This window comes from Phascolarctos cinereus, unplaced genomic scaffold, assembly GCF_003287225.1.
Source record: "Phascolarctos cinereus isolate Bilbo 61053 unplaced genomic scaffold, phaCin_HiC Scaffold_2;HRSCAF=192, whole genome shotgun sequence".
In the NCBI taxonomy this organism is placed as follows: domain Eukaryota; kingdom Metazoa; phylum Chordata; class Mammalia; order Diprotodontia; family Phascolarctidae; genus Phascolarctos; species Phascolarctos cinereus.
Window position 1 is genome coordinate 375,767,321 of NW_027555625.1, and position 25,406 is coordinate 375,792,726.

General features: G+C 40.8%; 1 protein-coding gene across 4 annotated transcripts in view; it reads left to right on the forward strand.

The window, feature by feature from the left end:
• Nucleotides 1–25,406, forward strand: part of ARHGAP26 (Rho GTPase activating protein 26) — a 528,120-nt gene that overhangs the window by 392,700 nt on the left and 110,014 nt on the right. For all 4 annotated transcript variants that reach the window (XM_078150504.1, XM_021004972.2, XM_078150503.1 and 1 more), the window contains exon 18: nt 12,612–12,771. In XM_078150504.1, the coding sequence (XP_078006630.1) occupies nt 12,612–12,771 (160 nt within the window). The remainder of the gene's footprint in view (nt 1–12,611; nt 12,772–25,406) is intronic.

Consider the following 25,406-nt stretch of genomic DNA (forward strand, 5'->3'; position numbering starts at 1 on the left):
TATGTTTAGAAGCATGTTCATCATTTTTGTAATATTTTTAAGTGTGTAACTATTAGTCGTGACATGGAATGAGGAGCAAACAGGACCCATTACCCTAAAGGAATGTTTCTCTTAAAAGTTTAAAATATGCCCATGCATGGTGCCTCAACTTAGTGCTTCTGGTGAGTAGTATTTATAAATCTGAAATTAATCAGTTCTCCCTTTCTTCCCCCCCCCCAATATAGAACTACCTATTTGCTCTTCTTCATGGGGCTGCCATATTGGCAAGTCATAAGGTGGTTTGATGTCCTTGGCTGAGCACCACGCTTATCCAGGTTAAATGAACCTGGTTTTGAGTCTTGACTGTAATAGGCAAGTGCCTGGGCAAATCACAGGTTCATAAATTTAAAGATGAAAGGGATTTCAGACACCATGTAGTTCACCCCCGTCATTTTGCAGAGGAAGAAACTGAGGCTCAGTGGAGACTTCCAAAATCACCTGTTGTAAGTGACAGGACGGGGATTAAAACCCAGGCCCCCTCCAACTCTAAATGTATATACTTTCTATCTCTTAGCTTTGGTTTCTTTGTCTGTAAAATGAAGGTAATAATACTTACACTACCAGCTTCCCCTCCCCCCCCATCCCTGCCCTCAATGTTTTATCAGCCTTGCAATGAAGTATAAATCAGAGCTACTGCAATTATTTTGCTTTTTGCCAGGCTTATTTTTTGCATACAGGTTCTACCCTGGATAACACTTTCTGGAAACACAGCCAGAACTGGTGTCTGGTCAGATTGGCCCAGTCTGTAGAAAGGACAGCTTATTTTAAAGTGATCCTGGAAGCAGAGCCCTCAATCTCTTCCTTGTCAATTCCAGTGAAGTGATATTTACAACTGTAATGTGCTTACATTGCAAGGAGGCCTCCCCGGCATCATCCACTTACGTCTGGTCATGCCACGTGGCAAGCGGTATCCAGGCAACCTAGACATAATCTGACTTAACACAAAACATACAGCATTGCTTTTTTTCTTTTCTTTTTTTCCCCTATTATATCCTAAATATGAATTTGGAGCTGGTGAAAGGAACCAGATTAACAGCCCTGGAAAACTGAAGCCGTCTGGTTAACCACAAAATAGGTACAGGTCTAGTGACAGTATTTCCAGCTGTTCTCCTTCATTCTCTCTCTCTCTCTCTCTCTCTCTCTCTCTCTCTCTCTCTCTCTCTCTCTCTCTCTCTCTCTTTCTCTCTCTCCCTCCCCCCCTTCTCTCTTCCTCTTCCCCCTCTTCACCCCTTTCTCTCTCCCCATCTCTTCTTCCATCTCTCTCTCCACTCAGAGTTTTTTGCCTGCAACAGAGGGTAAGAAAAGAAGGAGAATTCTTTAGAACCACATAGGTTCTAGCTCACTTGACTCTTACATACACAGGAGTCTGCGCTGTGTGATGGAAAGAACGCTGGGCTCAGTCAGCAGATCTGGGCTGTAGTGCAAGCTGTGATACTTTCATGATGGAGGACTGTGGGCAAATCTCTTAACCACTTTGAGCCTTGAGTCTGTAGAACAGAGATCACTGAGATTTTTATAAGGGAAATAATAGTTATTTCAAGTATTTAGATAACCAAGGCATTATAGAAATATACTTACTAGCCACTCCCCTAAATTATAATGTGCTTATTTTATATGTATTTTATATTTAGTTATAAATATTCATTTTTGTTGTTCGTTAGTTGTCTTTAAATTTTAGTTTAGTTTTAGTGTTGAGTTTTGTGTCTGACTTTTCGTGACCCCATTTGGGATTTTTTGGGCAAAGATCTTAGAGCAGTTTGCCACTTCCTTCTGCAGCTCATTTTACAGATGAGGAAACAGAGGCAGACAGGGTTAAGTGACTTACCCAGGGTCACACAGCTAGTAAGTGTCTGAGGCTAGATTTGAACTCAGATGAGTCTTCCTGACTCCAGGCCTGGGAATCCACGCTATCCACTGAGCCGCCCAGGTGTCTACAAATACTCATAGGATAATAGAATTTAAAGTCTCCTCCGAATCCATGTGGTCCATCCTTCTTTTGCATTTGTGGCAGCTGAGACCCAGGGAGATTAAATGATTTGCCTAAGACCTCACAGCTGGCAAGCGGTTGAGATAGGAATTCAATCTAAGTCTCATACCTTCATATCTAAGAACTCTTTCTACTATACATGTGATTATCCTCAGGAGAATATAAGCTTCTCGAGGGCAGAAACCTTTGTATATTTTGGTCTTTGTATCCCCAAGCCCTAGCACAGAGCCTGGCATATGGTAGACAGTTAATAATTGCTTGTTCAATTGAATCAACTCAAAATGCAAACTATTATTAATCCATCATGAAATGTCTTTAACCTATAGGATTAGACTAGATGATTTCTGTGGTCCCTTCTACCTCTTACAATCTATGTTCTTCTGAACCTACTAGGTACCAGGATTAAGCATTCTACAAGAGACTTTCTCCTTTTGTTTTGTTTTTTATATGAGGCAGTTGGGGTTAAGTGACTTGCCCAGAGTCACACAGCTATTGAGGCCGGATTTGAACTCAGGTCCTCTAGACTCCAGGGCAGGTGCTCTATCCAGCTGCCCCTCTACAAGATACTTTTTAAAAAGCATCTGTGTGTGTACACACACACACACACACACACACACACACACACTCTCTCTCTCTCTCTCACTATATGTTGTTTGTTCCTTATTTTCAAAAAACAGTGATATCTTGACTTGCGCTAATTGGATATAAGTGAGCAGAGTTGCACAAAGTCACCAGCCTCACACTTTCTTCCAGATTAATTGAAGTCCAGTGGCAGGACAGAAGTCATAAATATTATAAAACATTTTAAAACTTTCTAGTCTATGAAGGGAGAGAAGACAGACCAGTTGCAGTGAGCATTCAGGTAGTCGTGGTAATAGCCCACTGATAGAGCACTTGAAGGCTTACAAAAACATTTCTAGGAGTTCATATTTCCTCTTCCCAGTGACCTAGTGAGGTAGACAGGGTAGAAATTATTTCCCCATATTATAAGGTCAGGAAACTGAGAGGTGAGGTGAGTTGTTCAAAGTCATGTAGCCCTTAAGTGGTAGAGACGAGGATTCGAATCCAGTTCTTTTACCAAATAGAGTAATATTTGTACCACAGCCTTTGTATGTGCACCACACATCACATGCGTACCACATAATGTATGTACCACAGCTTGCCTCCTATGTACCTGACGGTAATGATAACTCACAATTCTATAGTATACCAAAGTTAACAAAGCAGTTTATTCACAATAACCATGTGAATTCTGTAGTGAGAGGAAGTAGAGCACTAGGTTTGGAGTCAGAGGTGCTGGAGTCTATGCTCCTCCAAAGACTTTAAGGAAAAGAGAGGAAGGAGGGAGGGAGAGATGGATGGATAGATACATAGAACATTTTATTACCTGCTTACACTGTGACAGGAATTGTGCTAAGTACCAAGAGAAAGCACACAAGATGGCATTTATATTCTATTTTTAAGGTTTGCAAAACACATGTATGCAAGTTGTCCCAAAAGTCTTAGTGCAGTGGTAAGCTTTAATAGATTAAAATTACACTAAGACTTTCTTTGGCGGGGGTTATTGTAAGTCTGTGCAAAGTTTATAAATTTATACAAAGTAACAGGAGAGAGAAAGAGAGAGTGAGACAGAGACACAAACAAAGAGAGGGGGCAGGAAGAGAGAGAGAGAGAGTGTGTATTCTCTCACCACAACTCTGCCAAGTTGATGGTACTGATATTGAGATGAGTAAATAGGGAAGTAAAGTGACTTGCCCACAATCACAACTTACATAAGTGTTAGAGATGAGGTTTAAACTCATGTTTTCCTGATTACAAATCCAGGGTTCTTTCCACTGTTCTGTAATGATTTTAAAGTACAGTAGAGCTTTGGAGAAGGAAATATTTCCTGTGGGCTAGAATAAGACAGGGGAAAAACTTCACAGAGGAGGCAGGATTTGACTGGCCCTGAAAGGCTGAGAAGGACAGGCAGAATAGAGTCATGGCAGCCCTGGTGAGTATAGTGAGTGAGCAGATTTACCAATCAGAGTGACAATGAAGTGCAGTGTTTGAATAACAAAACAGGGCTAGTTATGGAGAGCCTTAAAAGCCAAACCTAGGGAGGTAGGACTTCATTTGTTAAGTGATGGGGAGAGACATTATAGGGACTTAAGCAGGAAAATCCTTTCACTGTGGCCACTGAGGTTGATAGATTTTTCTACTTCATATAGGAAATCACAGAACAGGAAGAGTTTGATAGGCAAAGCCCAAGATAATATTATGGCTCTTGACCTTGACTTCAATTCCTGGCAACATTCTAGAACCTGTGATTAAAGGGTTGATTTAAAAGCACTCAGAAAAGGAAGTAGTGATTACTATGAGTCAGTATAGGTTTATCAAAAACAAGTAATTCAAAACTAACCTCATTTCCTATTTTTTCCTTTTTCTTTTAAAAAGGGTTACTAAAGTGGCAGATAAGGTAAATTCTATAGAGAGTATATCTAGATTTCAGGAATTTAGTACAATTTAATAAGTCTTTATTATGGATCTTCTAGGTACAAGGAGCTATGCTAGTGGTAGGGGATAGGAAGACCAATGCCAAACAGCTTGTGTCCTCAGGCAGCTCCCATTCTATTGGAAGACTCTCACACATGTATTAGAACAAGGAAAAGTGAGAAGAGGAGATGGAGGAGGCAGGGGAGATTGGGGACTAGGCAAAGCTTCATGGGAGAAGGGGGCCCTAGAGCCCTTCATTCTTGAATGAAGACAGAGGTTCAGAGATGAGGGAAGATATCTTTGAGGCTTAGGGGATGATGGCTTATACAAATGTGTGGAGGTCAGCAATGCAGTGTCAAGTTTGGAGAACAGCTAGCAAATCAGTGTGTCTGGAACGGAGAGTTCCTGAAGGGAAGTATTTATGAAATACAGCTAGAAAGGTAAGTGGGAGCTGGATTGTGGAAAAACTTAAGTGCAAGCCTAAGGAGCTCATATTTTTATCGTTCAGTCATTTTTAGTTGTGTCCAACCATTTGAGGCCTTCTTGGCAGAGATACTAGAGTGGTTTGCCATTTCCTTCTCCAGCTCATTTTTCAGAGGAGGAAGCTGAGGCAAACAGGGTTAAGTGCCTTGCCCAGGGTCACACAGCTAGTAGTCATCTGAGACCATATTTAAATCCAGATCTTCCTGATTCCAGGCCTCACTATCTATCCCCTGCACCATCTAGCTGCCCCTCACGTATATTATATAGAAAATGAGGAGCCACTGTGAAAGTTTCAAGGGCATTTTCCCCTGGTCAGACCACATCTGTGTTCAGTTCCAGGTGCCACATTTTAGAAAGGCCGAGGACAATTCGATCAGTGTCCAGAGGAGGTTAATCAAAACAGTGAGGGGACCTTAAGAGTGTTCCATCTAAGAACCAGGAGAAGGGACTCTGCAGAGGTTTATCCTGGGCAAGAGAGGGCTCAGGGTGGATGAGTGGAGGTGTGTGAGGGGAAATAGCACAGCTGTCTTCAAGTATTTGAAGGGCCATAAACAAAGGCTAGATAGTACTTAGGAATGTTAGAGATGTTATACCTGTGTAGGGCTGAGTCGCCTCTGAAGTTCCATCCAATTCCTGAGATTCTGTGATTTCCATCCTGTGAAATGACAGACCTTAAAGGTCTAAAGTGGTTTTGCTTCATCTCAAAGGACAGAGTTAGGAGCAGTGCCTGGCAATACAGAACAGTGGATTTGGGCTTGGTATAGAAGAAAGCTTCCTAACATTTAGAATTGTCCGAAAGGGGACCAGAATGCATTGAGAAGCAGTGAGTGCCCCCATCACTGGAAGCCTTCATGTGGAGGCCGGATGGCCCCTTGACAGCAGTACTGTAGAAAGAGTTTCAGGGACAGCTAGGTGGTGCAGTGGATAGAGCGCCAGCCCTGGATTCAGGATGACCTCAGTTCAAATCCAGCCTCAGACACATAATACTTACTAGCTGTGTGACCCTGGGCAAGTCGCTTAACCCCATTGCCTAGCCCCCCCCAAAAAAGGAGAGAGAGAGAGAGAGAGAGAGAGAGAGAGAGAGAGAGAAAGGCTTCCTAAACACCTGTGAATTTAAACTAGATGACCTGAGGGCCCTTCCAACTGATCCTGTCCTTGCATGTATGGGCCCTCATTAGCATTTAGGAAACTCTAGAATATCATATCACTACATCTAAAGAGTAGTTCCTCTATAGCTGGGAACAGTAACTTGGAATTTTTATCTCAGCTGCATACTGGGAATTGGAGGATTAGAGTTTAGTACTGTAATCATTAAATTCCAGACCTATGCCCCACCTACAGACCACTGGCCACCCCACCCTGTGGCCTTCTCTTAGTTGTCCACAGATCTTTTTTCTGGAACCCGGAGTCTCTACACATTCAAACCATTTCAGTCTCCATTTGCTTTCCCTCAAATTCCAAGTGGGATGCCAACACACTTTCAGTATAATGCTGTTTCCCCATTAGTTATATCCAAAGTGGGTTTGGAATATACAGGTCACAGACTCTAGCCGCCCTAGCAACAGCACTGGAAATGGGTCTTTTAAGCATAGAAGAAATACAGTTATCATCCACTTTTCCTTAAAGACGGCAGATGCCACTGGATTCTTCAGTGCCCACAGAGAGTCTGAAAATGGCACCTCTGCAGAGTCCAAAGGCGGGACTTTGCAACAAGTCTCTCTCTATGTACCCTGCAAAGAAGACTGCTTGTAATGATTCTTTTCTTATAAATGACACAAAGAGCATATGAAAAAGATGGAATGTTAAGGAAGCAAATCACAGGCACCCTGGCCTGGCACACATTTGGGCCCAGCAGCCTTCTGTATAGAGATGCTAAGTCAAGACTCAACATGACATAGGATTTGAATGAGGAAGCCCTGAAGCAGCCGCCCAATTACCAGTCCAGAATGCGGCCTTTCTGTCTTTTATAGACTTTGCTAATGACTGGATCCAGAAGCCTGTTTGCACTCTCCAGTACAAGGTCTCGCCAATTCGTGGGTTTACACATCTACATAATCTGTCAAGTCATTCTGTGTAACCAAAGCTGTCATAGCACTGAGGCCTGTGATTTTAATTTATGGGGTATGTTAAAATCTCAACCCATTAATAATCTAGTCTGGAATAATTACCATAATTATATAGAGTTGTATGGTAATAATAATGAAGTGACAGGACAGTTTATTACTTTGAGGTGCCAAATGATAATGTAACAAAGTGAAGAAGCATTTTTTCCCTCTGCAGATTTCCTAAGACATAGATCAGTGTGTGTGTGTGTGTGTGCGTGTGTGTTTTTAAAGCACCAAGCCTTAATAAAATAACTGGATCATTAAAAGTGTAATGAATTATGCTAGTTATTTTCAAACATATTTATATTTGAAGTTACTGTAGTTTTACTCCAAATGCCTTTGGGCATTGATGCCTGTGAATCAGAGTAATTATTACTCATCAATTAACTCCAAGCTTTGAAGGAAAAAAAAACCAAGCCCCAGAGTTTCCAAAAGGGTTTGGCATTTCCAGATGCAGTCTTAGAAAAATGAATAATATTTAGAGTGTGCGTATGATGATAATGATGATGATGTAACAATTCGTAGTATTTACATAGCACTTTAATTTTTGCAAAGCATTTTTACGTATATGTCACTGTATCCTCACAACAACCCTGTTATTATCCTTAAAGCTGGAAGGTTCTTAGAGGACATCTGATTCAACTCTGTCATTATACAGATGAGGAAACTGAGGCCCAGAGAAATAGGCAGTGAGGAAACTGAGGATGAGAAAAGTTAAGGGACTTGCTCAGGTTCACATAGCCAATTAAGTATCTGAGACAGGATCTCATGCCTCAGACAATTACTAGCAGTGTGACCCTGGGGAAGTCACTTCACCTCTGTTTGCCTCAGTTTCCTCAGCTGTAAAATAGGGACCCTGGAGAAGAAAATGGCAAACTACTCCAGTATCTTTGCCAAGAAAACCCTATGAAAATGGTGTCACAAAGAGCCAGACATGACTAAAATGACGAAACTTTCTAATAGTGTATGTAGTTCTCTATTTGCTAGGCTGCCTTATGTGTAGATACCTCATGTGTAATTAGCTAGGTACAGAGGAATTGTGGAAGCCCAGTGCTATTGTGGAAATCATGCTGTATTTGGAGTCAGAGGACATGAGCTCAAATCTCAGCACTGGTACTTTAAAATTACTGCCCTTTATGTAGTGTTTAAGGTGAGAAACTCCTGAACGTTTTTTGTCTTCACCTTTCATCTAGGGTTGCCCATTAGCTACTTAGCTACTGTGTTTAAGTGGTCCTTAAGGGAAGTTCTTCTTGAAGCCAAGAAGTAACTTTACCTCACCATAACAGAAAATTCCCTGGAAGTTATGTCTTAGAGAGGTACATATGGTAGTGCCAGTGGCTGCAAAATTGGACTGGAAAGAGTAAAATTTTGGACCACTCTTATGAAGGAGGCAAGCATCTCAAAAGCAGACCCAATTGTATGGCTGGCCATTTCTTTCAGGAGTGATGGAAAGGACTGTTTTTCCCTAGGTAAAGTGTCAACTTGGCATTTGGGGAAATTCCTAGCCAAATTAAACCAAAAAATGTATTTTTAATCACATACTTTTCATGTGTAAAATATTGCCAGGCAAAATATTACCAGATTATCCCTCCTCCCCAAGAAAACTTTAAATACAGCTTTCAGTAAGAAAGTGGCAAAACAGGTTCTGTAGTGGATAGAGTTGTGTACTCAAAACTAGAAGTGTGTTGTTGTTGTTGTTATTGTTTCTGTCATGTCCAAGGAGGAGGAAGAAGTGACAAACGAGCCTGGTGCAAATTTTAAGGGATTCGAAGTTTCATTTTGTAAGATGCTCACGTGTCCATAGCAGGGAGGTTGAGTAAATGTAGCAAATATTCTGTTCTACAAGAAGTGATAGCTGAGGGGTATGTGTGTCTGGCGGTATTTAATATGCTCCGCAAAAGCACTTTTTTTGTGCTAGGTAAAAACTGAAAGCCACATGAGTGTTGTCAAATGAAGACAAACTGCAGCGTATGGATGTGACGGAATATTCACTCTAGAGAACTATTGAAGACATGCGAAGTGATGCAGAGCAAAGTAAGCAGGTAAACAGCAGTTAGAATGATGTAAATGGAATAACACTCCAACAAAGCAGAACACTGAGCTGTGGTGATGACTGACCAATCTTGACCCTGGAAAAGAAATGAAGAAGCACTTCCATGCTTTAGGCACAGATGGAGGACTTTGTTCAGTTGTTCTGGTCGTGTTCGACTCTTCATAACCCTGGGGTGATTTTCCATTTCCTTCTCCAGCTTATTTTCCAGATGAGGAAACTGAGGCAAACAGGGTTAAGTGACTTGCTTAGGGTCACACAGCTAGTAAGTGTCTGAGATCATATTTGAACTTGGGTCTTCCTGACTCTAGACCCAGTGCTCTATGCACTGCAGCCACCTAGCTGCCCTAAGATATGTGGTATACATGTGACATTAGCATATCTATGTATATATTTAGGTGCCCAAGATGGGGGACTGTGGATGCAAAATTTTGCATACATTGTCAGATATGGTCACCTGTATTAGTTGGTTTTGTTGAACAGTTTATTACAAGCCAGGACTTCTATGGGATAGAGTACTCATTTTGATTTTTCTTTTTACAGAGCAATTTATAATATTGCTGTTAATGCTTTTTACATTAGAAAAAGATATTATAAAGTTACCTTTACTTTAAGGTACAGTATCTAGAAGGTAATGTACCAGGAAATGGCTGTCCTTCTTGTCATTCAGGGGTTCTTATATGGACTCTATTCCCAGTAGATGTAGTTAAGACATTGGTGGCACGTCCCGTGCTGTGGACATTGCTTGGAATCAAAAGGCGAGTAAGGCCTTCAGAAAAAAGCTCTTCTGCAAGGCCTGCTCAGGCCAGTGACCAGACACCGTATTTATTCTCTCCCTTGGGCAAGGAATAGGAAGACTGTAGCAAATGAAGGTATTGCCTGAAGAAAGTTTGGAGAAGTGAACATTTATATGCTGATTAGAACTGGTTAGTATAATCTTTCAGTATAGACTTAGAATTTTAAAAGCCAGTATTTGATTCAGAAGTCCATCCTCCTCCTTTCTTCCCTCCCTCCTTCCCTCCTTCCCCCCCCTTCCTCCCTCCCTCTCTCAACAAAAATGAAAGTAATTGAAGGAAACAGCCTCATACATTTATAATGCCAGGAACAAAGAAGATGCATCCTTACGAAATGCCCAAGGAATTAGGTTTGTGGATGGGCCTATCTTGACCAGCCTTACCTTTAATTGCAAATTAGTCATAAGTATCATTCTTCTAACAGAGTACCTTGGGGCAATCCCTATTACTTTCCTAACTCCTGTCTTCAATAGTTTTCACTATTATTGGGTCTTCCTTGTTGACTGTAGATGTTTGTATTAGAGGTGATTTATTTATTATAAATTTAATATTAAACATCTGGGTGATACTACTGCTGAACTACACCTATGATTTTGCAGTGATATAAGGAGTTCCTGATAAGGAAATTCCCTTTATCAGTGCGGATGAACATCTATTCTTCAGATTAGCTGGGGAGCCTAGAAATTAGCCAGCGTGTCCAAAATGGGACTTGAACCCAAGTCTTCCTGAGTCTGAAGCCAGCTGTCTACCCATTAGGTCAGGCTGCCCTTCTTTTAAACACCAGTGCTATTAGTTAAATGTGTTTTTGTATTTTGTGTTTGTGTTTTGTATACTCTTTGTATTTAAGTAAATTAATTTATAGACATAAAGCGGGATCTTTTTTTTTTATTGGAAGGACTTTTTAAGACTTTTGAGTTACTCCCTCAAAGTCCCCATCAAAATTGTCCATTCATTTCTTCTCATTCAGTTTTCCTCTTACGTGGTCACAGCTGTTGTGTTCTCTCTTCTTCTTGTTCTCCCTTTTTCATTCTGCATTATTTTATCAAAGTCTTTCCAGATTTCTTTATTTTTCTCTTAGTTTTTAGAATTAATTTAGTAATGAACTACAGTTTATTTAAGTGCTCCCCTATTATTGGATATATAGGTTGCCTCTAATTTTTAGCATTGTAGATAATGCTGCTGTAAAAAATCTTTGAACAGATGTCCCTTTGTACATTCTCAACAATAGACTTATTGAATCAAAGAGAGGAAAGGCAGTGATATAGTAGATAGTGTTGAACTTCAGTTTATGAACCTGGGTTCAGATTTTTCTTCTGATATTTACTAGCTATGTGAACATATGGGCAAGTCACTTAATGTCTCTGATCTGTAATGTTTCCTTATCTGTATAATGAAGTAAATCATACCTGTGGTACCCTCCTCACAGGGTTAACTCAAAGTCCCAAATAAGATAATATATGAATGGTACTTTTGCAGACTTTAAAGAGCTATATAAATGTCAGTTATTGCTAATTATTCTAACTTCTACAGCATGCTGCCATGTGGCTCACCAAAAAGTACTCTACAAGTTTATAATTCTAAAAACAGTGAATGACTGTACCTGTTTCTTCACAACCCTGCTAAAAGTAAATTTCATTGCTTTTAATGGCATTTGCCAGTTTGGTGGCTATGAATTGATATCTCAGAGTTTAGTTTTTGTAATTTGTACCTCTTTTAGTATTAATGAGGATGAGCAGTGTGTGTGTGTGTGTGTGTGTGTGTGTGTGTGTGTGTGTGTGTGTGTGTATGTTTAATGGTCTGTATGGTTTGCATTTTTTGACCATTTTTCCATTGTGGACAAGGAGGGGTGTTTGAATAGTCGTATATGCCATGCAAGTAAGTAAGCAGCTATGGTTTACAGCTGTATAGCTTACTTTGGCCCAAGTTTGAGATCAAGGTAAGTGCTTTGGATATAATGTTTTTGGTAATTGAAAATGGCCATGTCTATGCACACTCTCCCAATGACCCAAAATATCTATGGCATTGACTTTGATTACAGGAGAGTAAAAATTCCCTTCACACAAGATGGATGTACAGTTGTACATTTTTATTACAGCTTATGCAGCTCTGTTTCATTTAATGCATGTCATATGTGCAAAATGTTAGTTTATTACTGTGGGAAAACAAATGGTTTATTTTCTTACTTGTTTTTAGGTTTTTCATTCTGCCCATTATGAAAAACTGGGTTTTATTTTGCACTTATGTTTGCAAACTTATTCCATCTGTGGAATGTGTTGGAGGATGAGGAGGTGGTTGCCTATTGTCAAGAGTATTCATCTGCATTAGAAACTGTAGATAAGAAACTTTTGAGGTTGCTTTCTCTCCCAGACAGGGCAGGCTAACATGTAAAGCATCCAGGTTGGAGTCTTCTTGAGACCAGTGGAAAATGGTAGGATGGAAATTTGTGTTTTTCTCCTTCGAATGATACAATAGGCTGTGTGACTCACACCCGTTCCTTTTGCCAGCCTTTGGCATTCTGGACACACATACACAGCAGGGCAGTGGGTTTCTCTGGTGTCCTGAGATGACCTTGGTGCTCTTTTCATGCCAAATAAGAAAGGGGAAGGCATGGGACAAAGAAAGGAACTTTCCATTCTGCACGTTATTTCTGTCATCTCTGTTCTTCTTTTCCCTCCCAGTGTTGCTAATCACCACAAGCAAAATTTGATGACCGTGGCAAACCTGGGTGTGGTGTTTGGACCCACGCTGCTGAGACCACAAGAAGAAACGGTAGCAGCCATTATGGATATCAAGTTCCAGAATATTGTGATTGAGATATTAATAGAAAACCATGAAAAGGTAATGAATGTTTTGATCCCTTAGTTTCAGTAAAGAATGTGTCTAATGAAGTGGTTTTTGAATGAATGAATGAGGGAGGGGGGAGAGGGAGCAATTATTATTTACTTTATGCAAAGTACTGTGCTAAGCTAAGGGCTGGGAAGATAAATAGAAAAAATAAGATAGTCCTTGCTCCTGAGTACCTCACATCCTAATGGGGGAGACATACAAATCCAATGTAAGAATCCCACGGTTCTTAGAGTGTAGCAGTGAAACAGATAGTGATAATGCCTCTTCTTAATATCATGTCCAGTATTAAAGTCATATCAATTTCTGATTGGTATAGAGTTGGCATTGAAGTACAGTCTTAAGCAGACAGCATGGTGGAGGGGAAGGGTAGAGACTTGCTTGGTGAGGGAAGCACTGGATTTGGGGTTAAAGGATTTGGATTCAAATCCCAGCTCTGCTGGTTATCATGTGCATAACAAGTAATTTGACCTCATTTGAACTTAGTTTCCTCATCAGAATAATGAGAGCCTGGGTAGGGAGGGAGTTGATTCTAGACTCTTGTCATTTAACTAGTTCCGTAACCTTGAACAAGTCACCTCCAAAGAGTTGGCATCGTCTATAAAATGAAAAGGCAAGACTCTAAGGTTTTTTGTTTAAACAAGCATTTATGAAAGGGCCTGCTATATGCTAGATACTGTGCTAAGAGCACTAGGAGAAAGGAATAAGCAATTATGTAACTCTTAATATGTGCCAGGCATTGTGCTAAGAAGCTTACAGAGAGCACATGTGACCTCACTACAACCCTGGATGAGGTAGGTACTATGGTAATCTTCGTTTTACAGATTAGGAATCTGAGGCAGAGAGAGGTGACATGACTTGCCTGGGATCACAGCTAGTAAATGTCTGAGGCCAGATTTGAATTCAGGTCTTTTTGACTATCAAATCCAGTGCTCTATCCACTGCCCCCACCTAGCTTCCCCTAACTTCCAGCTCTAAAATTCTTATGTGCTATGCACCTTGGTACTAAACCAGTTATATTCAGGGTCTTAACACTGGAAATGCAGTTTCTTCTAGATTAAAATCATTCCCCGAATGGTGACATACAGAGACTATAGCTGCCCTTGAAATTTGTATTGGTGCAAAAGGCAACAGGTGAGGAAAAACATCCACATGGTCAATTGCATGGACCAAGCTACTTATGTAAAGAGAAACGCATCTTGCCCCTCTTGCACTCTGTTTTCTTCCCCAACTCTCATATGCAGCTAGGAGGTGCAGTGGAGTCCGGAAGACCTGAATTCCCATTTACCTGGACACATACTAACTATGCAACCCTGGGCAAGGAACCTAACCTCAGTCTGCCTCAGTTTCCTCATCTGTAAAATGGGGGTCACAATAGCACCTACCTCATGGAGTTATTGTGAGGTTAAAATGCGATGATATTTGTAAAGCATTTAGTACAGTACCTGGTTCATAGTAGGTACTTAATAAATTATTATTGACTGACACGTAAAAGAATCTCACATAAAGTTGGCGACTGTTAAAACTGACATTGATAAGATGATTTTGCTGATTCAGTTCACATTCACAACTGTTTATTTAGCACCTAATGTGCTTAGCTAAGAACCCTGAGCTGAGTTCTAGGATGGGGGTGAAGGCCAGGTTTTGATAGTACACTGTCCTTTCCTCATTGATTTGGCAGTCTAGGGAGAGATAGGACCTATCAGTCAGTCAACAAACATTTCTGAAGCACTTACTACATGCCAGGCACTGAGCTAAGTGAAGGAGATACAAAGAATGACTTCTGCAGGAGCTCACGTTCTGACGGGGGAGACAACATGCAAAAAACCTGCACATACAAGATAGACACAGGGTGATCCAAAGGGAATTGGAGGGAGCATGCACAGATAACTGTTACACAACATAATGCTCGGTCAGTGTGCGGGGGAGATGCAAACAAAGTGGCATATCAAGTCTGAGGTGGGAAAGGTCATTATTGACTGGAGACTTCAGAGGCAGAGACATTTGAGTTGGTCTTTAAGGAATGGGTTTGCCCAATGATCTGTGTCTGAATGAACAATAATTTATTAGAAGTATTTACTATGTACAAAGCACTGGGGAATACACAAAGAGAAGAGTCAGAGGTCCCTGCTCTCACGGAACTCTTCATTCCAAGGAGGGGAGATTTCACATGTGGAAGGTAGAAGTCCTATGGAAAAGTACCATGGTCTTTAGGGTGCAGCAGCAAAGTAGATAGTAATGCCTCTTCTGATTGAGTAATAAAATCCTATCAATTTCTCTTTGGTGAAGAGTTGGCATTTAAGTTCAGTCAGGCTTGTGTTGCAACCAGCATGGGTGGGGGGAAGGTAGGAGAGAGGAGAAGAGGGCATTCCAAACATAGAGAAAAGAGTGAGCCAGAGAGGGGCAGCTAGGTGGCGCAGTGGATAGAGCACCAGCCCTGGAATCAGGAGGACCTGAGTTCAAATCCAGCCTTAGACACTTGACACTTGCTAGCTGTGTGACTTTGGGCAAGCCACTTAACCCCATTGCCTAGGCCCCCCCCCAAAAAAAAAGAACAAGCCAGAGAAAGGAAGTGGGAAAGTATGATTTTTCAGAGGGACAAAGAGAGGTCTGGTTTAGCACATTTCACATTGAAGAGAACTAGTATGAGGCAAGGTCCAAGAAGTAGAAGAGCACCAGATTGTAGAGTCTTGAATGCCAGCCAGTAAGGAGCCTCTGAAGAGTTTGGGATAGAGGAATGACATGACCTGTTCATTCATGAACAAGATTAATTAGGCTGTAGTAATAATAATTATAGTTCCTTTTTATTAAGCTATTTGAAATTCCCCAAGCCTCTTCTCCTAAGGCCTCACTCTCTCCTCCAGAGCCATCATATGGAATAGGATTAAAAAGCCATCTCTCCCCACCTTTTCCCATTGGCTAGCTGTGTCATTTGGGGATGAGTTACCATTTATTTTTCTTGTTCAAGTCATTATCAGTGATTTTTGCACAGTTACCTACCCTATAGCTATTTGCATAGTAATATCCATATTCAAAAAATGGAAGGAGGAAGTGCTTCGTTGACAGTGAGCGTAAATATCTATATTGCCTGTATTAGGCATTATGAGAAATACAGATTCAATTTCACATTTTTCAGATACCCACTATGTTCAAGGAAAGGTGCTGTGCGCAGTGGATAGAGATGAAAAATTACTTTCAAGAAGCTTAATCCATAACAGGGAGTGCTTGCACATTAGCATCTAAGAATGACACAGAGCAGAGGGTATTAGGGGAAAAACAAAAATCCAGGCAAAGTGCTCTAGAATTTTTGATGAGGAAGAAGATATTTATTGTGCTTGAGTGTTCAGTGATGACATTTTGGAGGAAGTGGTACCTGAGCTGAGCTTTGGAGGAAGAGAAGAACGTCAGGAGGTAGTGACAAGGAAGGAGTACAAAGAGGAAAGTCAGCGTTAAACCTTAAGAGATAAGACCCTTGGGCCTTTGAAACCAAATCCCTAATAGAATAAGAAAAACCTCATAGAATTAGAAACTTTCTGAGCAGGAAGGAACTGCAGAGGCCAGGCCAACCTGCCTATGAAGATGAGGAAACTGAGGCTTAGAAAGGTTCAACTCAATTCAGTAACTATTTGCAAGTTATCTGTTAAGGGCAAGGCATTGAGGATTTACAGACCAAAGAACCAAGTCCTCTTCTCTCAAGAAGCTTATATTCTACCTGGGGAATAGAATATTAGTGAATACCAAGCCTTGAAAAGTCCTATCAAGAAATGGCTCTAAAAACTAGAGGGAAAGGGCATCCTATGGGTGCCGGCACTTTTACTGGGCCCAGCATCACACTTCTTTCAAGTAGAGGAGTGGGTTCTTCTGACCGTAAGATCTGATGTTCTTTCCATTAGCCCATCCTCCCTCCCATGACAGGAAGTGCTGTGGTTTGCTGACTATTCCAAAAGGTTTTGCTCTTTCTCTCTCATCCTTGACTTGTGCTGGGTAGATAGTGTACGCTCATCACATTTTTTCTAATTGTTTAAGGCTTTCTTTCACTTTCTGTGTTACTCTTCCTTTTTTCCTTCAGCACATACCTCAGGTTTTTTTTCTTTCAGACTTTTAAGTCCATTCTGCAAACTTTCCCAATTTTGAGCCCTTCTGTAAAGGTCTAAAATCTGAAAGACAGCTTTCCCCCCACTAATAACAGTGTTTCTCAATTAAGAAATAAATATTGGTGCTGCTTTTACCTCCAGATATTTTTGTTGTTGAATAAATAAAAAGACTCCCCTGACCCCCTCCCCCGCCATGTTCTAACCAAACCCAAGTATTTAATTCTACAGTCTCCTTTATGAAGCCGCATTTAGCAAGGATTAACACTAGACACAGGCTATAGAACTTAAAAATCAGATCATCTAGCTCCAGGTACATCCACACGTAGCTACAGACAGACAGTGCCTGAGGATCAGTACAAAATCCCCTACCAAGACTGTCTTTTCACGGAGAGCCCATACATATTAACTTTCACTGAAGCCTTTACGGATTTTATGTACACAAACTGATACTTGGCCAGTCTAACCAAGAACATTAACCACATGCCACACATGGCATGATGACATGAGAAGCTCCGTCACTCACCTGTACAGAGAGACTCAGGAAATGAAGGCAGGCCTGGCACTGTTCTGTGGAATCAGTATATTAGGGTTGGGCAGAGTACAGTGAAGGAACGATCAGCTACTGGGCAATCCATTATGTGCATTCTCAAAATTAAGGATTTTTTTTTGTTATCGTTGTTGTTGTTTTCCTATAGTTGGCCAATATTTTTGCATTTACTGCACTCACCTTTCTATGGTGAGGTGGCACGGCGCATAGAGAGAGCATTGGACCTGGAGTCAGGAAGACCTGAGTTCAAATCCAGCCTCAAAAACTTACTAGCTTTGTGACACTAGGCAAGTCACTTAGCCTCTGTCTGCCTCAGTTTCCTCAGTTGTAAAATGAAGATAACCATAGCACCTACTTCCCAGGGTTGTTGTGAAGATTAAATGAGGCAGTTTTTGTAAAATGTTTAGCACAGTCTCTGAGACATAGTAGGTGCTTAATAAATGTTTGTTTTCATCCTTCCCATAGCCTCTTTAGACTTTTACTGTTGATACAGAGGGAGATAGGGACTCTTGTGCCTTTTAACTATATCCATGATGCCAGCACTTAGCATAGTACCTTGATGATTGTAGGTTCTTAAATGTTTGCTGAATTGAGCTAGGCAAGATAGTTAATAGTAATAATGATAACAGCATAGATTTATATGGTGCTTTAAGCTTTACAAAGCACTTTATAGTCAGTGTTTAATTTCATCCTCACTGTAATCCTGTAACAATGATACCTCATTTTGTAGAAGAGGAAACTGAGGTATAAAGAACTGAAGTAGGGCAGCTAGGTGGCGCAGTGGATTCAGAAGGTCCTGAGTTCAAATGCGGCCTCAGACACATAACACTTACTAGCTGTGACATGACCCTGGGCAAGTCACTTAACCCCATTACCTAGCCAAAAACCAAAACAAACAAACCAACAAAACAAAACAAAAAAGAGCTAAAGTGACTTATCCAGTAGTCCAGCAGAAAGCTGATTATTCCATCCTTGGGTGGCTCTGATAGATGGCTCTTACGTTGGTTCACAATATCCTCCATGGGCCATAACCAGGGAATCAGAGCTACTTGATTCCTTGAAGACTGATATCTCTGTCATTCCAGGTTTTAGCTAATGCTACAGAGTTGGTTTTCTCCCTGCTTTTCTTAGAACTATTATATGTTGCAAATGTATATATTGGGTATTTTATGACAGAAAAATGGCATCTTTATTCAAATTGGCCTTCAGGTAATGTGTTCTTATATACATATGCACTTTTATTTATTATTATATATAAATATATTTATTATAATACACTTATTATTTATTCAACAGTGGCAGTTTAACCAATAAATTTTAAACTTTTTTTAAAGAGAGGTGGCTGGGGGAGCATGTTATCTTGTGATCAATATTCTCTCTCTCAGAATTACTTCAGTGTTTGTTCAAATTACAAGTAGGAATTTTAAACTGGAAGTGGCCTAAAGGAAAAAAATGAATTAATAGAAAAGGAAGTGGGCCAGGCATTTATCAAGACCAAGGAATAATTAGAAGTCTTCTTTGGTACCCACGAAAAAGTCCAAAGAACTAGAGGAAGGCCCAGCATGTTGAATCCACCTAGGCAGCATGGCATAGACTTGGATTCAGGAAGACCTATATTAAAATCCCACCTCAGCTACTTGCTAGCTGTGTGATCCTGAAAAGTTACTTAACCTGTGCCTGAGTTTCCTCATCTGTAAAATGGTTGGACTTGGTAGCTTCCGTGGTCTGCTATCTGTGATCCTGTGATTCTGTTTACAGGAGGACATGGATAAGTGTTTCAAAGGATTGGCAGGCCTAGATGGGTTGTAACTTGACAGTATTTGGCACCATTTGAAAGCGCTTTCATGTGTATCAAAGTATGGTAGTTTCATCACTTGTCTCCTGAGGACCGCATGTAAACCAGCCCTCAAGGCATTCATTCTGTTTGTTCCAACCAGCATTTGTTAAGCAACCACTGTAGATAGCATAGTAGATAGAGCACTAGGCCTGGAGTCAGGAAGACCTGAGTTCAAATCTTGCTTCGGACACTTTCTAGCTGTGTAACTCTGGTCAAGTCACTTAACCCTATTTGCCTCAGTTTCCTCATGTGTAAAATGAGCTGGAGAAAGAAATGGCAAACCACTCTAGGGTCTTTGCCAAGAAAACCCCAAATAAAGTCATACATGAAGAGTCATACACAGTTGAACAACAACATAAATATTTTTATACAAATAGGTCCTTTCCCCCTTTCTTTGATCTCTTTGGGATGTGACTGAATAGCCACACGTACTAGGATTATTGTGTGTGATTTGTCCTTTGTTCGTGAAGAAGACCATGACATCAGGAAGATGATGACATGACTTGCATGTGAATTGGATTGGAGGGAGGGAGGGCTGTGCAAAGTCACCAGCCTCACTTTCTCTTCCAGAGTCATCTGGGTCCAATGCCCAGATATGGATCAGGAAGACTAGAGGTGGCCCAGGATGCAGTGGGCGACCTTGGCCCTTTTCAGCTAAGCTGAGGTCTTTCCCAGGTCTCAGTTTGATCCCATTCAGTGGATAGGCCTGTTTAAGAAGTGAGGCAAGGGGTAGCTCCTTTAATTAAAAAAAAAAATCAAACTGGGAAGGGAAGACCCTCATGCTTACTGGCCAAAAGAGAAACAATTACTATTTACATTCACTCTGAGCCAGGAGAGCCCAAAAAGTTACCATAGGATCGTAACAGGAGCTGTTAATACAAAGACAGTTTCTGCCCTCAATAAGCTTAAATTTTGAGATTTTCTTAGAAAAACAAATGTATGTTTTGTTTTGTTTTGTTTTTTCCTTTCCCATCAGGACTTCTTTTTTAAAAAACCCACCAAACTCCAACCCCAAATGTTGCCTGGATCTCAGCTAACCCCAAGCCCACAGATGCGATGATTTCAAGAAACAAGGAAGCTTTTTTTAGGGCCAGCTTGTCAGGATCCGTTGAACAATTATATCAGAAAAAGAAGGGAGCTCATCACTTGTTTTCCCAGGGTTGTGTACAGGTCAAGCTGCAGTTCAGGAGAGTAGTTTTTATACCTCACTTTTAAGTTCAAGCACGTAATAGTTGGGTAGAACCCACATGTTCTGCAACAATCTGTGGCTTGTCTGTTGGCCTCAAAATGGTTTCTTTGCTTGATACAGGATGTGTGGGGTGTTGAGGGTAAGGTGGGTGTGAAGGAGAGTGGGGGGAAGAGGGAAAGAAAGAATGAGAGAAAGAAAAGAGAAAAACAAAGGGAAAAGAGAGGAAGGAAGAGAGAGAGAAGAGAGAAAGAGAAAAGAGAGTGCAAGAAGAAAGGGGAAGGAGAGAGAAAGAGAAACCATGTGTTTTTGCCAGGATTGCTTTTTCATTAGTGGCTATTGATTTTTCACAAAGTAAGTGCTGATGATTAATCTCCCAATCTGTCAGTAACTGGTCTTGCTTTGAAAGAATTGGGAGTGTTAATCCCTGAGCTGTAAACCTCTGAGGCTACCAAAAGAACAGCACTCCTAATTTGTCTCAACTTCGTTAGATTTCTCAAGGTGGGAAAGGTGATAAAGATAGATGGTTAATAAATGTTTGTTGAATTGAAGTAAACAAGCATTTATTAAGCATCTGCTATGTGCCAAGGCCTGCAATAGGCACTGGCGATACAGAGGCAAAAATGAAAGATTCTTATCCCCAGTTTACATTTGAGGGGTTTAGGGGTGCAGAGGAGAAGGAACAATATGTGTACAACACAATAAATACAAAATATTTGCAAATATAAAGTAATTTATAATAAGATTTATATAATATAACTATAATACAAAGTATTTGAGGCATGGGTGAGATGAGAATAAGGCAAAAAGGACCTCTAAGCTGAACCTTATAAAGACTTAGGGAATCTAAAAGGAGAATTTAAAGGAGGAGAAGATTTCAGGGATGAGGGAATAAGTCTCTGTGCGAAGGCATGAAGGTGGAAGATAGAAGGTTGTGTACTAGAAACAGCCAGTTTGTTTAGAATGTAGAGAGTGCGGGAGAGGGAGCAGCATGGATTCACTCTAGAAAGAGAGGGTAGAGCCAAATCATAAATGCCAGCTAAGGGGATAGCTAGGTGATGCAGTGAATAGAGCTGTGGCCTTGGAGTCAGGAGGACCTGAGTTCAAATCTGGCCTCAGACACTTAACACTTACTAGCTGTGTGACCCTGGGGAGGTCACTTAACCCTGATTGCCTCACAATAAAATGAAATAAATAAATGCCACCGAGTTTATAATGTATCCCAGAGGCAAATGTGTCAGACTTAGGAATATTAGGTTGGCAGCTCTGTAGAAGATATATTGAATAAGAGAGAGGGGGGAGGAAGAGAGGTTTATTAGAAATAATCCAAGTGAGAGGACTGAGTGAGAGTGGTGGCTGTGTGAAGTAGAGAGAAGGGGATGGATGTCAATATTATGGAAATATAATAAGACTTGCTAACTGATTGGATGTGAGGGTGAGGGAGAGAGAACAGTCAAGGAGCACTTCCAACATGGATGCCCTGAAGCATGGTAGTACCCTCAACAGATAGAAGGAGGTTAAGAAGACAGTTGGGGATTCCTTAGGAATAATGATGCACGCCACCCACTTTCTGATAGAGGCTTGAGCACCCAAGATGGAGAATGAAAGGAGGAGCCAGGCAGTGCAGTGGGTAGGGCACCAGCCCTGGAGTCAGGAGGACCTGAGATGAAATCCAGCCTCAGACACTTTACGAGCTGTGTGACTGTGGGCAATCACTTAACCCCAATTGCCTTAAAAAAAAAAAAAGGTATTTAAAAAAAAAGAAGATGAAGAATGAAACATATGTTTTTGAACATGGCCAATGTGGGAATTTGTTTTGCTTAATTATGCATATTTGTTACAAGGTTCTTCCCTCCCTACATTTGGAGGGGAAGAAAATAAATATTTGCCAATTAGGGGAAAAAAAAGAAAAGAAAAAAGGGAATGAAAAGGGAGTAGTTAAAAGAGGAATATGAAGATTTGTATTTTGTTTGTATTGAATTTGAGATACCTTTGGGATTTCTAGGCAGCACTGTCTGGCAAGTACTTTGTGATACAGGAAAAGTAGCTCAGAAAAGAAATGAGAGCTGGAAATGTAAGTTTTGGAGCCATAGGGGGATGATTGAACTCCTAGTTGTTGCTGAGATCACTGAGGGAGAGTATAGAAAGAGAAGAGGCCTCTGGACAGACGTAGGGTGCATGAACACTTATGGGGTAAGGGTGCCTGAATACTATGAAACTGAGGAGTAGTGACAGGGAGGAGGAGGACCAGGAGGTGGCACAGTATATAGAGTGCTGGATCTGGAGTCAGGAAGACCTGAGTTCAAATCCAGCCTCAGATACTAGCTACCTGTGTGACCCAGAGCAAGTCACTTAACCTTTCTCAACTTCAGTTTCTTCATCTGTAAAATGAGGATAATAATAACACCTGCCTCCCAGTGTGGTTTTGAGAATCAAACGAGATAATAATCATAAAGCACTTAGCACAGGGCCTAGCACATAGTGAGTCTATATAAATGATTGCTATTATTATAAGTGTCATGGAATCTCGAGGAAGAGAGAGTATCCTGGAGGAGAGGGGGTGGTCATCAAGTGTCAGCGTTGCAGGTGGGGTCATGAGGAGAGCTGAGAAAAGGCCTTCCTTTTAGCAATTTATGAAATTGTAATTTTGGAAAAAGACTCGTAAGCCACCCCTTTATTAGTGTTGCATCTTCTAGGGCATACATTCATTCAGCTGAGCTGGTGTTTCTGCTGGTCCTCGATTGTTACTAGGATAACGCTCATTGCCTCTTCATCCTGATTGACATACGCAAGCTCTGTTCATGTGCTGAATGTACACGTAGTAATAAAATGCAATTGACTCCAGCAGTTTTTGGCAACTGATGAGTCTTTAGAAATTGTATTTCCTTAGCCCATACCGCTTTGAGCTGCTCTCCTGGTAATAGCATTACAGTAGCCATCTTTCTTTCTCTCTCCCTCCACTCCCCACCCCCCAAAAAAAAAGTTCTGGTGATGATGTCACTGGCTGCTCTGGGAAGCTGAGCTGGTTCCTATTTTGGAGTTTTCATAGTTTGAATTTTATATGGACTTGTTCCCTCCAGTTGTTTCTGTGACTTTTTTTCCCCTAGCCCATTTCCTTGTTAGAGTTTAATCCAAGTCAGGAGTGATTGTTTTTTTTTTTTTTGCTGAGCAGGCAGGGATGCCCAATCATTGGAAACCTTTTCTTCTTCAGAAAAAATGCCCAGTAAGGTAGCCTCTGACCTGTTCAGTGACTTTGTGGATTTATTCTAAACCTGTGTCTACATCTGGATGGACCATTGAATACATCATTTCTGTCCTATTTGCCAAGTTCACAATGGCCCTTAGGATCAGCGTGGGGCTTTTTAATCAATTTTCCTTTTGTCTTCAGAGGGGCAGAGACTTGAACCTCCTCATAATAGTTGGTCAGTTACACTTGTCATACGTACTGCCAGAACCTTCTGCAAGGTCCCCCAAACACCAAATATAGTTAATCCTACCTAAGAGATCTTTAGTAAACTTCCAGAGCTAAAACTATTGATGCCATTGTCACCAGGCCAACATCCACAGGCTCCTGAACTGCCAGCTTTGTCTTTACAAAACTTCTCTGTATACAACAAAGGTTATGAGCACAGCTGCACTTCTGCTTGGCAGAAGTTTGACTGGATTGGGGCAGGGCAGGGGGAGGGTCACATATTTATTGTGGTGGGTCATTTTTTTAAGCATATCTTTTTTTTCCAATTGTTTGGATCAATTGTTTCCAGAGCAGTACAGTATCTGTTTTGTCTCAACATGGTATCATGAGAATGTGTGATCAGTATGTAGGCCAAATAGATCATGTCTCTACAGTCCTTGGGCCTTAGCAATAGGTTATCAATCTACAAACCACCTCTCAGGCTTCTCATTTTTTTTCTTTACAGTACCTAGCCATGAATGCGCACAAGTTGCCAGTGCAAAAGTGAAAGTGAAATTACTAATAAAACTGCTTACATGCTTGAAGTCATCAAAGTTAAACACACAGATGTTGAGGATTGACTGTATATCAAGCATATCATAAGCACATTATATATTTTTCTGTATTTTATATATGTATGTACATATATGTAAAATAAATGTAAGGTAAATTAGAGAGAGGAAACTAGGAGGATCAAGAAAGTCCTTGTGTAAAAACAACGGCCGTGACTTCTCAAAGCTTTGTTTGAGTGGTTTCTTTGATTATAGTCTTCAATCCATACAGGTGAAAAATGCTCCTTTTTCTGTCATCACGACACTCCTTTTCTTTAGAGTTATTTGCAAACCACAAAACAATGATGCCACGTTGCCTTATTCTTTTATTTTCCCTGTATTTTATGACCTTCCCTACTGTAGAGACAGGCATCCCAACATCTCCTGTTTCAGAGCTGCTATGATGATGTTCATGTCATTCAGCAGATTTTGGTTCTGGTATTTCCATCTGGAGTATTCTTCCTTCTGTCCATTTTATTAAAGGCTCTTTATTTAAAAAAAAAATTACAGGTATTGGCAATATGGCATGTGGTAGCACATTGCTACCACACATGCAGCACTGTCATCGTTAAGGAGCTGGTATGGGTCACATTAATTGAATTTTAGATTGCATTAAATGCTATCTTGGTTTCCTTTTACTATTAACATGAAATTTTGTATCATTCAGACTCATTAATCATAACTTAGCTTTATACCAAAGAAGCCCACAGCCTGTCAGTTCATCAGTTATCCCTCGCTCACCCAGTGTTTTTGTTTTGTTTTGGGGTGGGGGTGAGGCAATTGGGGTTAAGTGACTTGCCCAGTGTCACGCAGCTAGTAAGTGTTAAGTGTCTGAGGACAGATTTGAACTCAGGTTCTACTGACTCCAGAGCTGGTGCTCTATCCACTGCACTACCTAGCTGCTGCACACGTGGTTTTTCTTTGCTTTGATGATACCCTCTTTTCCACTTCTTCTTCACAATT